The sequence below is a fragment of the Lampris incognitus genome, chromosome 6 (genome assembly GCF_029633865.1).
Source record: "Lampris incognitus isolate fLamInc1 chromosome 6, fLamInc1.hap2, whole genome shotgun sequence".
In the NCBI taxonomy this organism is placed as follows: Eukaryota; Metazoa; Chordata; class Actinopteri; order Lampriformes; family Lampridae; genus Lampris; species Lampris incognitus.
The window spans coordinates 3586341-3603192 of record NC_079216.1 but is presented as its reverse complement, the minus strand read 5'-3'; the positions used below and the strand labels follow the sequence as shown (position 1 = coordinate 3603192).

Below are 16852 nucleotides of genomic sequence, written 5' to 3'. Positions count from 1 at the left end.
ACTCACCCCGCTCGCCCCCCATGGGGCCCTGATTGTGTAAAGTTGCGCACGCTGAAATTAACAGCAACATTTCACCACCTTTAACCCCAAGCAACATTTTTAAAGTCCCTTTTTAACAGATTTACAGCAATATTTGTCAACTTTTATATTTGCTTTTCTTGTAAAAATATTAATCTGTTAAATGCTAAATTTATATCTAAATGTTTAATCTAAATGTTAAAAGTTACATCTAAAAGGGTCACCGAATGTGATATTCATGTACAGTGCAGTTAATTTTTACCTGCAAAATGTGCCCCATAAATGAACTCATGGACAGGACTGTGGCACAGTGGTGCAGTGATTAGTGTGGTCACCTCACAGCAAGAAGGTCCTGGGTTCGAACCCCGGGGTAGTTCAACCTTGGGGGGGGGGGGGGGGTCATCCCGGGTCGTCCTCTGTGTGGAGTTTGCATGTTCTCCCCGTGTCAGTGTGGGTTTCCTCCGGGTGCTCCAGTTTCCTCCCAGTCCAAAGACATGCAGGTCAGGTGAATCGGCCGTACTAAATTGTCCCTATGTATGAGGTTGAGTGTGTGTGGGCCCTGTGATGGACTGGCGGCCTGTCCAGGGTGTCTCCTCACCTGCTGCCCAATGACTGCTGGTATGGGCTCCAGCATCCCCACCACCCTGAGAGCAGGATAAGCGGTTTGGATAATGGGTGGATGGATGATTGACTGCTCTGGCAGAAATCTCCAGGATTATACGGTGGTGGATCCAGAGGACTGTTCTCGCTCCATTTCTACGACCTAACGGATGGATAGATGGATGCAGGTGGCTTCACTAGTGGTGCCTGCACTTCACTGGTGGGTTGGTCCTTGGTGGCGTCTCGGAGGCTGAACATGTGAAGCTCAGCATTCCTGTCTGCTGCTGGACGGTCCTTCACACACACACACACACACACACACACACACACACACACACACACACACAACCAATGTAGATCCACAGAGAATAAAACTTGTCTTACCTGTAGACTGACACCTATGAAGAGTCACAACCACCGACATCTGCGACCCTCCTGCCGCAACAGTCCGTCCCTCTAGTTAAAGGTCACTTTAAAAAAGCATTTCCTTCCTCTTACTTATCAACTCTGTCCTATCACAACTAGTCTATAGATTTTGGATTACAGCAAATGTGAGCAAATCTGTATGTGAATTCAAATGGCTCCTGACTTTCTCTTTGGCTATGCAGAAGTGATGCGAAGGATTAGATAAATTCTTCATTTGCATGAAAAATTGGAAAATCATCTGCCAATGACTTCCATCAGAGGCAGTCATCCCAGATTCCCATTTCCCCCAACATGTCTTTGACCCTGTGCGTTGGTTTGAGTTTTACTTACTAATGTAGTACTATGTGTTGGTATAGGTCTTCTACCAGCTTGTTCTGTCATATCTGCTGGTTAGATACACCTTCACTTCTTCTTCTAACGCAACACTACCTGCCTTCTTCTGCCTCATCTGGCTGCTATGATGAAGATGAGAACACTATGCACCCTGTCATTCTTCCTGGTAAAGTCCTCTCAGACATCAGCCATCCTTATCAAACACCCCTACAGTCTGCAGGATGTGGCGATTTGTGGTTCAAATTTTGTCTTAAAAATATTAAAATGACATTTGTTTTCATGCAGCTACATCTTCAGGGTAGTAGCTCTGAATCTGTTTAGTCATACAGCCTCAAGTTAAAATTGGGTTTGTTTCTTTTGGATTGATATTTATTTTTTTAGATGTATATGTTCCTCTTCTCATTACAGACATCCATGCTCGAACACTGAAGTTTTAAATAAATACACATTGATGGCAAGATGAAACCAGGTGTCTTTAGTCAGAGCAACTTAAAATGACAAGTCACCATCAGCAACCAAAGTTTAAAAAATATTTCATCACGTCATCTGTTGAAGGAAACGTCTTCATGCACCTGACAGACAAGAGATCCAAGCACAAAGCCCCAAAAAGAATGCTTTTCCTTGAAACTTTGCGTGTGTGTGTGTGTGTGTGTGTGTTGGGGGGGGTGTATGTGTGTGTCTGTGTGTGTATGTGTATGTGAGAGACAGCAAGGTGCCTGTTCATTCTGTCAGTAAGATCATTTTTCACACATTACGTCTTGGTTTTCCATCGTGGAAACAAATTCAGAAATTAATCCTGTCACATTCCGTCCACCTTTGTGTGAAATTTGTGGAAAACTTGCCGAGCAAACCGACAGAGAACGACAACCTAGCTACTCCATCGTATTTACACATCGACCGAGCACCATGTCTGCCTTTCAAGGCAGGATTTTTATTTAATTTCAGTCTTCTACTGTTTGAAATGCAGGCTTAAAAGATGGGGTTGGTTGGCTGCTTGTTGGCTGAACCCCCCTCTTCTTCATGGCGTTACAAATGAGCTGTCCACACTTTTTATTGGAAACGTCTTCCCTTACGATGGAGGACTCAGAAAAGACCTTACAAACGCTGATGCACAAAGTCTTCAGTCTCTGGTTCGAGTCGGGATATCCCAGCTGTCCTGTCAATGCTGCTGCTGAATGAAGGAAAAGGAGATGGAGAAGCAACAGCGGCGCAAGTCTTCAAATTGAACCCCTGTTTGTCAGCAGGAGGAGGAAGAGTCAGGACATCAGAATGCACCTCCTTCAGCCTTCCTCTGGCCCCTGCCAAACGGCCTCGGAGACTCCATGCTGAGGAACATGTCTGCTGAATTGACTGATCTGACGCTCTTCCTTCATCCCATACACATCCTGTGGGCGGGCACTGCGGGGTGGGGGTGGGGTTAAAGCGTCATCCTGGCCACATATCTGAGGAGGCCTCCGTGTCGGTAAAAGGTGACGTCCATCTCGCTTTCAAACAGAGCCGTGACGCTGAAGGACTTCCCTTGACTGGTCTGCAAGAGAAAAGAGACAGACAGCTCACCGACACGTCGTCCATCCAAGTGTTAGAGAGTTACTAACATATGTAATGCATTAATATCTCAACTGGGTATTTATCTTGACAGAATATAGAGTTTAAAAACTGGCTGTCAATTTGACCGCACATGGTGGTTTTAGGTAGGAGTGAAATATCCCGGTCGTTCTTTAAAGAACCAACATCGACAGTACTACTGACAACTGTCAGCTTTTCAAATATTTGCTAAAAGTTTGAATACCATTATGGTCTCTCTGTGGAACTAACACTGAAGGAGGAGAGTCCAAATACTGATCTCAATGAGGACAGACAGACTGGGGTAGATGGGATAGCTGGCTCGACAGAGGCCAGGCGTCAACTGTCCTACCTTGACAGTGAGCTGCTGTCGAGGACTCAGGTCCCCCGGCAGGGCAATGGTGAACCTCTCCTTCCCGCTGAGCTCCAGTGAGTCTGCCGTCTGACCTGGCTGGAACTGGAGGGGTATGATGCCCATCCCCACCAGCTGACTCCTGTGGAGCTTCTCAAAGCTCTCAGCAATGACTGCACGCACACCCTGTCAATCAGCCGAACAGAAGATCAACAACCTGAATCACTGACGGCATGGTTTGACTTGGAACATATATGAAGAACAAATCAGTGAATACACAACAAGTGTTGATCTGTCAAGCACAACTATGTGAGTTGTTCAGATGAGCGGTTCTCTAAGCTAATTAAGCTAAGGTTAGCATGCTATACACTTGTGCCAAATGTACAGACGTGATGATGTCATGGAGATGTGATGACATCATGTGCATAAATAGTGCAGCTCCGCCGACTCCACACTCATTGAACGGGCACTGCACTAGTTTACATTTAAATGTTATTAAAGTGTTTCCATGAAGCTCTACATGACAGTAGTTTTATTTCAATTTCAGAATTATTTTCTCACAAAAGGTCACATTTTTCAAAAAGTGGGTGGTTGTTTCTAGGAGGAACGCCTTCAAACCATCCATGGGAGCCTCAGCATCTCAACAACAGGGGATAAGCCGCCTGCCTGTGCGGAAACCTTCCAGCAACCGCACAGAAACCCATGTGTAGCGTACCAGTAGGAACGGTCCTTTGGCCACCCAGTCCCTGGAGTTTCCTGAGCCGTAGTCTTTCCCTGCCAGGATGATGAGAGGAACACTGTCCCTCTGGTACCTCTCCGCTGCCTCGAATACATCCAGCTGGCGGGAGGAAGATGAGATCAGATTGGATAAATTTTACAAATAGGACTAAATAATTCCATTTCTGTGATTTGATTAGTTATGGACTCATTGGGTCTGTGTGTAGAAGTCTGGTTCACCGTTTGGCCTGACGGAATGTGTAAAGTCTTCGGCCCTGCTTTGCCGATGAAGCGGTTCTGAAGCTTGATGCTGGCGAATGTACCTCTGGTCATCACTGCGTCGTTTCCACGGCGAGCACCATACGAGTTAAACTCTCGCGGTGTCAGGCTGAAAGGTCGAAAGATTGAAATGCAAATTTGACCTGAAACACCTGCGTTGTTCACACAAGGTGAGTGGATTATAAGACAGGCATGGCCTCCATGTTCATGTGAACACTCAGGCTGAATAGAAACAGCTGTGTGTGAGGTTATGCATGAGTGATGCATGTTTCTCCTGTGCAGGAGGTGACATGTTAATATGGTATGTGGGGACTGAAGGGATGTTTCGTGTCTAAAAATTGTCAGAAGGTTGTTACGTCGGCAACGCAGAAGAACACAACTTGGAAACCTGACTGGATCTTCAGTCTCTAACATTCAGAGGATCCACAAAATCCCTCATTTTCTGCCATCAAACCGGCTGGAGGAGTGGTACTTCAACGTTCTTTACAACCTCATAATTTTACATACTAAGTGCAATGGAAGGTATAAAAGGTGACACACCGTTTGCTCAGCAGGTGCTTGGCAGCGGCGCTGACCCTGGCGATGCTTCCTGCAGGTGAGATGTGGTCCGTGGTCACCTTGTCTCCCAGGAACAGCAGGGCATGAGCGCCATCTATGGACTGTGGAGCTGAGACCTCTTTAGTCTAAACCACAGGAAGAGACCAAACCAGCTTTACTGACATTTTGTTTTAGAGCAGTAGAAACGGTAACATGTCATGAGAGAGTTTGTGTGTCGGTGGATCAATGTGCCCCGAGTGTCCAGGCAAAAGAATCGCGTCACACTCCACAGCAATTATTTTTCCAACAAAATTTCATTCAATGAAGTATGAACCAATTGTTTTAGGCTCACCAGCCTTCAATGTTTGTGGATACGAGGTTCACCTCCGTCTTTAAAACAAGAAAAAGAGAAGTGTTTAAGATGCCAGGGGATCTCTAAACCAGGGGTTCCCCCAAGGCCCCCAAAATAGCATCAGCTTCTGGCCAGGGCTCCCATTTTACAAGATCTCTTTAGAAACCCCTTGACAATCCTACGGCAAATGTAAAAAAAGAAGAAGAAGAGCACACGCAGTGGAGTGCAGATCCCAGGTCTATCTCCCCTGCTCCAGTGCTTGGACTTGTGCAAAATCACCAGGTGAGGAGTTTGCACTCAACTGTGGTATAAAACAGGTTTTTCAAAGGTTTTGAATCACCGCAACCACAAGAGATTCTTGATCATATGGTCATAACTGCACAAAAAATACTAGCTGACAGGCCCAGTAGTATGGGAGATTAGCTGAGGGCTCCCTGGTGCTCAATGGAGGCTGCAGCCCCCACTTTGAAAACCACTGCTCTACACCACAGTCATTGATAAAAGCCAGCAGATGAAACGAGCTTGGTCCATTAAAGATAATTACATATGGAAATAATAACATATTGATAACTGAATTCTATACGACACTGAAGTAGAGTCAGAGTGACATGATCTCTGCTGCTGAGCACGGGGAACATTTCAACAGCAATAAGAAACCCAGATTCTCTCACTTATGTGCTGAAATGAAATGAGGATCTTTACCAGTTTATGGAAGAAGGATGGAGAGCAGATGTAGGTGGACTTGTGATCCCAGGGGAAAAGCACAGAATCCGGACATTCAAGGTTGTTCCAAAATGTGTTCCCTTTCTGGAAAAGACGATGAAAAATGGTCAAGTCTTGCTTGCCATGCTCTCATTTCACTCAGGTGCAACTCACCAGACACCGTGTCTTGATGCTCAAAAGTCCAGGTAAGAGAATCAAGGAAGGCTGAATCAGTTCATCTGGACACAACATTCACTGATAGATATGTTTCCTCACTCATGTAATGCCCCTTTTCCACTACACAGTACCGGCTTGACCCAACTCGACTCGCAGTGTCGTTTTCCATTACCGTAACAGTACCCCCTCAGTGTAGCTGGCCTGCATTGATTTTGGTACCCGCTCCAGTTTTTTTGGAACCTTGACAAAGGCGGTACCAGAAAAGTAGTAACAGTTACCAAAATGCCGGTACTTTCCAGTAATGGAAAACGAAAAAGTCAAGTCGAGTTGAGCCGGTACCATGTAGTGGGAAAGGTGCATAAGTGACCTTTTCTGTGTCAACTGACTGCAGGTATCCCCACCCTGATAAACAATACAGTGGCATAACGACTGAAACCAACGATCAGTTTCAAATATGGCGTGAGCATTAACTAGAGTTTCAATGGTCATGTGTATTATTCAGAGGATTTGGGAATGTTTGCAAACTCTTGCCACTCTTTCCAGGATGAGGATGTGCACATCCTTGATAGGGAGGAACGCTGGTTTGAACGGGGAGTCAAAGAGGCCATCTATGTGAAGAGGGAACGACCATCCCTGAACTGAGGGGGAGGGGCTAAGAGTACATCTGTCACCATCTTACAATGCTGTGATTTCAACTATTCCCCAATCCTCTGTGAATAGTACACATGGCCACTGAAGCTGTAGTTAATGGTCACACCCACATTTGCATATGAAACTGATGGTTGGTTTGGGTCGTTATGACACTGTATTGTTTATAAGGGTGGGATACGTGCAGTCACTGTATTGTTTATAAGGGTGGGGACACCTGGAGTCACTGTATTGTTTATAAGGGTGGAATACGTGCAGTCACTGTATTGTTTATAAGGGTGGGGACACCTGCAGTCACTGTATTGTTTATAAGGGTGGGGACACCTGCAGTCACTGTATTGTTTATAAGGGTGGGGACACCTGCAGTCACTGTATTGTTTATAAGGGTGGGGACACCTGCAGTCACTGTATTGTTTATAAGGGTGGGGGTACCTGCAGTCACTGTATTGTTTATAAGGGTGGGGACACCTGCAGTCACTGTATTGTTTATAAGGGTGGGGACACCTGCAGTCACTGTATTGTTTATAAGGGTGGGGACACCTGCAGTCACTGTATTGTTTATAAGGGTGGGGACGCCTGCAGTCACTGTATTGTTTATAAGGGTGGGGACACCTGGAGTCACTGTATTGTTTATAAGGGTGGGGACACCTGGAGTCACTGTATTGTTTATAAGGGTGGGGTACCTGTAGTCACTGTATGGTTTATAAGGTTGGGGATACCTGGAGTCACTGAATTGTTTATAAGGGTGGGGGTACCTGCAGTCACTGTATTGTTTATAAGGGTGGGGACACCTGGAGTCACTGTATGGTTTATAAGGGTGGGGACACCTGGAGTCACTGTATTGTTTATAAGGGTGGGGTACCTGTAGTCACTGTATGGTTTATAAGGTTGGGGATACCTGGAGTCACTGTATGGTTTATAAGGGTGGGGACACCTGCAGTCACTGTATTGTTTATAAGGGTGGGGATGCCTGCAGTCACTGTATTGTTTATAAGGGTGGGGATGCCTGCAGTCACTGTATTGTTTATAAGGGTGGGGATACCTGCAGTCACTGTATTGTTTATAAGGGTGGGGACACCTGCGGTCAGGTGAGACTGAAGAGGTCACTTTAGATGATGATGAAATGTTTGTCAATAAACGTGTCCAGATGAACTGAGTCAACCTTCTTTGTGATCGTCAGAGACCAGTTTCAGAAACTTTTTGACTGACAGCTGTGCACATTGGGAAACAATGAACTGTGAAACCAAATATTTTGAATCCTCATTATTCACACTACTGTAGGCAGCTTGGAAGATGAAGAGAGATAAACGTTTACTACAGAAATCAGTGACATCAGCCTGTGTTTTCCATCACGACATCTTGCTTTTGTTTGTGTTGGACTTTAAACTGTGGTACGACACCACACATTCTGGAAACTGGAGACCTTGAAAGGCACTTTACATATTGTGTGATTATTGATATTGATACTGCATGACTCCAGGGTGTTACTGGCAGCCAATCAGATTGCGAGGTGGAAGTTCAAACACCAGTCAGTACTGCCATTTTTTTTTTTACAAAGTGAAAGAGAACGTTATTCCTCTTAGTGAAACGGGCAAATGTATGATCCATCACTAATCAATGTGTTTAAGAGCTGCTGTCACTCATATGAGCAGAGGTGACACGATAAGGAAGACTCCCTCTAGTGGTGACAGGTGGTGATACTGATTCTAAACAGGAAGCGAGGGGGTTGAGATGAGACCAACGTGGCAGGTCCAGTGAAGATCTCTGAGCAAAGAGGCTCCCCTTACCTCCATCCTCCCTCTCAGCTCACTGAAAATGGAGGATATGATGACGTCCTCCTCAGTCTGCTGCACCTCCTCCCTGGACGGCCACACCTCCCTCAGGTACACCTCCTTCCCCTCTGAAGTTACACCTGTGCAGTGGACAAGGGGCACCACTATTACCACCTGACAATACCGAACGCCTCAGAACATTTTAATCATTATGATGAGAGTAGGAATTTAAACTCAAAAGTGCTTCTTAAACACAAGGGAAACACAGTGCTACACAATAAACTCAGTGCTACACAATACAAACCAACAAGGCTTGTACTGGCGATCGGATAACTTATCAACGATCGAAGGGATGATCCATGATTGGTTTCTCCAGTGCCGATACTAAGGAGATTTTAACTAACTTACTATCAGAGCTACGATGTTATAGAAATACTCTCTAGAGCTGCTCCCTGCTGTGCACGTAGAGATGTTTCTGGTGGAGAGGCATGTCCGCCCACTGAGCCCCGTGAATCAGCACAAGTGATGAGCGAATTCTAAATCCTTCATTACACACCAGTTTGCTGTCTCTTTTTCCATGGATATGACCCTGCACCTCCACATGTCTGCTCACCCAAACTCTGCTCTGCGCTCCATAAGAGCGGTCAGCATTATGGACATGATGTGGATGTGATATAAAGATAATAATGTTACATGTCACATGATGCTGTGATATTGTTACACAAAGCAGACACACGAGACTTTTTTGGATCCCCCCTCCCCCTTTTCTCCCCAATTTTTTTTTTTACATTTTTATTTCTGATTTTTCCCTTTTTTCTCCCAATTTAGTGGCCAATTGATCCCTATTTTAATTCAAACACCCACCCTCGTATTGCATGCGTTCGCCAACTGCATCTCTCCGGCCGGCAGTCTCGAAGGAAAGCGCCTCCCCACTTTCGTGACAAGGCGAATCCAAGCCGAACCACTGTTTTTCCGACACACACAGAGACGCATTCACATGACGAACACAAGCCGACTCCGCCCCCCTCCCGAAGACAGCGTTGCCAATGATTGCTGCTTCATCGAGTCCGGCCATAGTCGGATCTGACGAGACCGGGGCGCGAACCCCAGTCCCCAGTGGGCAACTGCATCGACACCAAGCCGACGCTTAGACCGCTACGCCACCGCGGACGTCTTTTCTCCCCAATTTTACTTGGCCAATTACCCCGCTCTTCCGAGTCGTCCCGGTCTCTGCTCCACCCCCTCTGCTGATCCGGGGAGGCTGCAGACTACCACATGCCTCCTCCCATACATGTGGAGTCACCAGCCACTTCTTTTCACCTGACAGTGAGGAGTTTCACCAGGGGGACGTAGCGTGTGAGAGGATCACGCTATTCCCCCCCTGAACAGGCGCCCTGACCGACCAGAGGAGGCGCTAGTGAAGCGACCAGGACACATACCCACATCCGGCTTCCCACCCACAGACACAGCCAATTGTGTCTGTAGGGACGCCCAAACAAGCCGGAGGTAACATGGGAATTTGAACCGGTGACCTCGAAGTTGGTAGGCAACGGAATAAACCTCCATGCTACCCGGACACCCAACACACAGACTTTTAAAAGGGAGCCATTGTTGAATAGGAGACATTGCCATTAAATAGATTTTTTTTAATGCTTGAATATTTTAAATAAAATGTTCACAATCTTTTATAAATGTTTATTAGCGCAACTTCAACTGCATTTCTTTAATCTTAACTGTATTTCTTTAATCTTAACTGTATTTCTTTAATCTTAACTGTATTTCTTTAATCTTAAATGTATTTCTTTAACTGTATTTCTTTAACTTTCACTGCATCTCTTTAACTTTAACTGTATTTCTTTAACTTTAACTGTATTTCTTTAATCTTAAATGTATTTCTTTAACTGTATTTCTTTAACTTTCACTGCATCTCTTTAACTTTCACTGCATCTCTTTAACTTTAACTGTATTTCTTTAACTTTAACTGTATTTATTGCAGAAAGCTTGATTCCCAAATATGAGACGTTAGGATGAGACGTTTTTCTTTGACACATGCTGGCATTTCACTGGTGTGCTGTAACATAACCCCTCCCACCCCTTTCTGCTCCTCCCACCCCCTCCTGCTCCTGCCGCCCCCTCTTGCTCCTGCCACTCCCCGGCAATCGGATCGCCTATCGATGATCTCGAATTGCCAGATTGGACGATATGAAAATTGCAACGATCGCCCAACCTTAAAACCAAAGCTGTATGTCTGTATGTCTCTGTTGCATGAGCTGTATGTCTCTGTTGCATGAGCTGTATATCTCTGTTACATGAGCTGTATGTCTCTGTTACATGAGCTGTATATCTCTGTTACATGAGCTGTATGTCTGTTACATGAGCTGTATATCTCTGTTACATGAGCTGTATATCTCTGTTACATGAGCTGTATATCTCTGTTACATGAGCTGTATATCTCTGTTACATGAGCTGTATATCTCTGTTACATGAGCTGTATATCTCTGTTACATGAGCTGTATATCTCTGTTACATGAGCTGTATGTCTCTGTTACATGAGCTGTATATCTCTGTTACATGAGCTGTATATCTCTGTTACATGAGCTGTGTATCTCTGTTACATGAGCTGTATATCTCTGTTGCATGAGCTGTATGTCTCTGTTACATGAGCTGTATATCTCTGTTACATGAGCTGTATGTCTCTGTTACATGAGCTGTATATCTCTGTTACATGAGCTGTATGTCTCTGTTACATGAGCTGTATGTCTCTGTTACATGAGCTGTATATCTCTGTTACATGAGCTGTATGTCTCTGTTACATGAGCTGTATATCTCTGTTACATGAGCTGTATATCTCTGTTACATGAGCTGTATGTCTCTGTTACATGAGCTGTATATCTCTGTTACATGAGCTGTATGTCTCTGTTACATGAGCTGTATATCTCTGTTACATGAGATGTATATCTCTGTTACATGAGCTGTATATCTCTGTTACATGAGCTGTATATCTCTGTTACATGAGCTGTATGTTTCTGTTACATGAGCTGTATGTCTCTGTTACATGAGCTGTATATCTCTGTTACATGAGCTGTATGTCTCTGTTACATGAGCTGTATGTCTCTGTTACATGAGCTGTATATCTCTGTTACATGAGCTGTATATCTCTGTTACATGAGCTGTATATCTCTGTTACATGAGCGGTATATCTCTGTTACATGAGCGGTATGTCTCTGTTACATGAGCTGTATGTCTCTGTTACATGAGCTGTATATCTGTTACATGAGCTGTATATCTCTGTTACATGAGCTGTATATCTCTGTTACATGAGCTGTATATCTCTGTTACATGAGCTGTATGTCTCTGTTACATGAGCTGTATATCTCTGTTACATGAGCTGTATATCTCTGTTACATGAGCTGTATATCTCTGTTACATGAGCTGTATGTCTCTGTTACATGAGCTGTATGTCTCTGTTACATGAGCTGTATGTCTCTGTTACATGAGCTGTATGTCTCTGTTACATGAGCTGTATGTCTCTGTTACATGAGCTGTATATCTCTTACATGAGCTGTATATCTCTGTTACATGAGCTGTATGTCTGTTACATGAGCTGTATATCTCTGTTACATGAGCTGTATGTCTGTTACATGAGCTGTATATCTCTGTTACATGAGCTGTATGTCTGTTACATGAGCTGTATATCTCTGTTACATGAGCTGTATGTCTCTGTTACATGAGCTGTATATCTCTGTTACATGAGCTGTATATCTCTGTTACATGAGCTGTATGTCTCTGTTACATGAGCTGTATGTCTCTGTTACATGAGCTGTATGTCTCTGTTGCATGAGCTGTATATCTCTGTTACATGAGCTGTATATCTCTGTTACATGAGCTGTATATCTCTGTTACATGAGCTGTATGTTTCTGTTACATGAGCTGTATATCTCTGTTACATGAGCTGTATATCTCTGTTACATGAGCTGTATGTCTCTGTTACATGAGCTGTATGCCTCTGTTACATGAGCTGTATGTTTCTGTTACATGAGCTGTATGTCTCTGTTACATGAGCTGTATGTTTCTGTTACATGAGCTGTATATCTCTGTTACATGAGCTGTATATCTGTTACATGAGCTGTATGTTTCTGTTACATGAGCTGTATATCTCTGTTACATGAGCTGTATGTCTCTGTTACATGAGCTGTATATCTCTGTTACATGAGCTGTATATCTCTGTTACATGAGCTGTATGTCTGTTACATGAGCTGTATATCTCTGTTGCATGAGCTGTATATCTCTGTTACATGAGCTGTATATCTCTGTTACATGAGCTGTATGTTTCTGTTACATGAGCTGTATATCTCTGTTGCATGAGCTGTATATCTCTGTTACATGAGCTGTATATCTCTGTTACATGAGCTGTATGTCTGTTACATGAGCTGTATGTCTCTGTTACATGAGCTGTATGTTTCTGTTACATGAGCTGTATATCTGTTACATGAGCTGTATGTCTCTGTTACATGAGCTGTATGTTTCTGTTACATGAGCTGTATGTCTCTGTTACATGAGCTGTATGTCTCTGTTACATGAGCTGTATGTTTCTGTTAGATGAGCTGTATGTTTCTGTTACATGCATGTCTCAGATCAGCAGCAGGTGAGATGTTTACTATGCTGATGACTGAGAACTGTCATAGACATGCGTTCAGATGATACAGATGAACTATCAGTGAAAGCAGGACAGTACAGGTGTAACTGTACTGGGGGTCTCTTCATGTTTGTCCTCTTCCTAAACTTAATCCACATTCAGGAAAAGACGCTTTGCCTTATCCCCCCCCGCCAAAAAAAAAGGCATCATCCCTCCATGGACTAGGAACTGGGGGCTCCTTACCCAAAGGCTCCTTCTCAAAGTCGATGCCCACAGTGCCTGCAATAGCATATGCCACCACTAGGGGAGGAGAGGCTAGGTAGTTGGCACGTACACAGTCACAAATGCGTCCTTCAAAATGCCTGTTCCCAGATAACACTCCACAGGCCACCAGGTCCCCCTGTAACAAAGCATTTGAGTAAGATTTTAAGTTGGCCATTCTGACTTGATATTTAACTGACTCATTTTGACTGACACCAGATTCTAGTGCTCTTAAAGTTCCCATGAAATCACAATAGATGTTTAACATATGTCTTGGCCTGATTGTCACCTATATGCCAGTATCCGGCCCAACAATGGGAAAAAGTTGTTTTTTAGGTATTCTTAACAGCATTTTAGAGTTTTTCATTTCCTGGAAAACGCTAAAAAAAAAATGTTGATGACTCATCCTGCACTCGCGGGCGAATACCAATTTTGTGTCCAGTGAAACGCTTTCTCGAATTTTTATGTCCCTCCCCCATGACTATGAACTACTGACTGGCACACAGGACCTGCGAGCTAGCTAGCAGTTGTGGGTCATCGCTGTTTTTGGTTGCACTAGCTCCCGCAGTGTCCTCGGCTGGGGAGATCTGCGAGAAGGGCTCAGCACATCCGCTGTCGTACATCACTGTTTCCATTCCCGTGCCGGGCGTCGGACACCGTCTTGCGTGGCCCCCTTCTGTCTGCGGCACATTCACCGCTATTGGCTACTATAAATGCCAATCAATATTCACGACAAGTCCTTCCCTAACTTCCTGTTTTTACAGCAAATACGTAAACATGCAGAATCGAATAGCACTCTGCTAGCCACTTCATAGGAACTTTAAAGCAAAACCAGTTTATTCATGCTTAACTACATCTGATATAAATCTGGGATGTTGTAGATTTATATTCTATGCATCTCTACGATGGATGGTCCATGTGTACTTTAAGCATCTTTATCTGTTACCATGTATAGAGCATGTGACGTTTTTATGTATGAAGTGTTCCAAGTAAATAAAGTTTGGCCGACTGGATAATGTGTGTGTGTGTGTGTGTGTGTATGGGGGGGGGGTACCTGTTTGATAGCCTGGACAACAGTGTCAGGTAGTGGGGCTGTGTTTCCTACGCAGGTGGCACATCCATAACCAATCACATCAAACCTATTAAACAGAAAGACAACCTGTCATATGAATCTGTGTTTGAGTGTGTGTGTGTGTGTGTGTGGGGGGGGGGGTGTGTGTGTGCATGCATACCCAAGCTGGATGAGGTAGGGCAGTACTCCACTCGTATTCAGGTACTGGGTGACCATTCCACTCCCAGGAGCCAGACTAGTCTGGATGTAAGGCTTCACAACAAGCCCCACCTCCACCGCCTTCTTGGCCAGTAGACCTGTCAATCAGAGGCAGGTACATGATGACTGACCCACAAATACGGGAAGATGTTGTACTTTAAGGTAATGCTCACGTTGTATCTAAATTTTGCACACTTATACTTGTATAATAACTACACATTGTACGTAGACATTTATTTAACTTTTTATTTTATTCTTTTTATTGTTATTCATTTTAATCTTCCATTTCTCTTTTGACTTTGTGCTGATTGTGTCTCTGATTCTGTTTGTGATATTCATGGACAGGATCTCAAGGTGCAGCCAAGGTGAGGAGTGTGTGTCTGTTTTGGGAACCTCAGAATTGCATCTCTGCTCTTCACAGATGATGTGGTTTTGTTGGCTTCATCAGAACACGACCTCCAGCGCGCACTGGGATGGTTTGTAGCTGAGTGTGAAATGGCCGGGATGAGAGTCAGCACCTCCAAGTCTGAGGCCATGGTTCTCTAGCGGAAAATGGTGGATTGCTCCCTCCGGGTTGGGGATGAGTTGTTACCTCAAGTGAAGGCATTCAAGTATCTCGGGGTCTTGTTCATGAGTGAGGGTAGGATGGAGCGGGAGATTGACAGGTGGATTGGTGCAGCATCAGCAGTAATGTGGACATTGTACTGGACCGTTGTGGTGAAGAGGGAGCTGAGCCGGAAGGCAAAGCTCTCAGTTTACCAGTCAATCTTCATTCCAACCCTCACCTATGGTCATGAGCTTTGGGTAGTGACCGAAAGGGTGAGATCGTGGATACAAGCGGCTGAAATGAGTTTCCTCCGTAGGGTGTCTGGGCTCAGCCTTAGAGATAGGGTGAGGAGCTCGGACATCCGGAGGGAGCTCGGAGTAGAGCCGCTGCTCCTTCGCGTCGAAAGGAGCCAGTTGAGGTGGTTCGGGCATCTGATTAGGATGCCTCCTGGGCTCCTTCCTTTGGAGGTTTTCCAGGCACAACCAACTGGGAGGAGACCCCGGGGTAGACCCAGAACTTGCTGGAGGGACTACATGTCCAATCTGGCCTGGGAACGCCTTGGGATCCCCCAGGAGAAGCTGGAGGGCGTTGCTGAGGAGAGGGAGGTCTGGAGTGCCCTACTTAGCTTACTGCCACCGCGACCCGACCCCGGAGAAGTGGCTGAAGATGAATGAATGAGTTTCTCTTTTGTTGCAGAGTTTCCGGATTTTCCAAAGAATCTTTTACTGCTTATTGTACTTGTACGTGAAGCGTGTGATGAATAAACCGTTCAATCCTGAATTTAAATCCCACTCATTTGTGAGTTCTTTTTATGGAAACAAATGGAAAGTGCTTTTCTGAACTGAGTGGGAATTACCCAACTGTCCCTACTACTACTACTGCTACTACTATGACGACTACTACTTTACCCAACTGTCCCTGATGACTTGGCTAGCAGCGCGTTTGTCCAGTATGAAGTACAGGATGGATGATTATGATAATTAAGGGGAGAGGTCTCATGTTTGATTTAATTAATTTGCATAAGGAGAACACAAAGGCCATCCCTCCATCGGAGAAGGCCGTCACGGTAACATGTGATGTTTATAAAACCTCGTCTCGCCTTTCTGAGAGCACATCTACAGCCTGTGTGTCGGAGGTGTGTTGTACTCTTCTTTACAAAGGATTTGTACTCAGCATCCCAAGACTTTTGGAAGAGGAGATGTGATCCACGCGTTATCGAAACAGTTCTGTTTACACTGAGCCATGATGTGTCTCACACCTCATTCTGAAGTAATCTGATTATAATCCATACCAAATGTGTCTGCTGATTCTGATCTTAAACAGGACTGGATAACCACCTGATCACCCAAAGCAAATTTTAAGGCAGGGGAGCTGACAAAGATGGCGACTGCGAGCGGTGGGGATAATATTACAGCATAAATTAATTTAAATTAAGCATAAAATTAATAATAAATTAATTAAGCGTAGTCTCTTTTGATGGACAAGTCTTTCCATTTCAAAAGGTTTTTTTGAACACTAGTAATGTTTTCAACACACATCTGTGTTTTATTGGACTACATCATGGTGACTTTTCCGTCATGCTAGCTGGTTACCCATTAACCACAGACTTGTTCTCAGTAGGACTGTGTTGAGAAGAACACCATTACACTTTCCAGCTTGAAT

The 16852-nt window shown here is 44.6% G+C and overlaps 1 protein-coding gene across 1 annotated transcript in view; it reads right to left on the bottom strand.

The window, feature by feature from the left end:
* Positions 1-1728: 1728 nt before the first annotated feature.
* ireb2 (iron-responsive element binding protein 2) overlaps positions 1729-16852 on the bottom strand; it is a 38256-nt gene continuing 23132 nt past the window's right edge. Inside the window, exons 13-22 of the mRNA XM_056281225.1 lie at positions 14606-14741; positions 14428-14512; positions 13356-13512; positions 8492-8616; positions 5880-5984; positions 4829-4971; positions 4250-4397; positions 4008-4130; positions 3293-3478; positions 1729-2905 (exon numbers count right to left, since the gene is read on the bottom strand). Of these exons, the coding sequence (XP_056137200.1) occupies positions 2795-2905; positions 3293-3478; positions 4008-4130; positions 4250-4397; positions 4829-4971; positions 5880-5984; positions 8492-8616; positions 13356-13512; positions 14428-14512; positions 14606-14741 (1319 nt within the window). The 3' untranslated portion in view covers positions 1729-2794. The remainder of the gene's footprint in view (positions 2906-3292; positions 3479-4007; positions 4131-4249; positions 4398-4828; positions 4972-5879; positions 5985-8491; positions 8617-13355; positions 13513-14427; positions 14513-14605; positions 14742-16852) is intronic.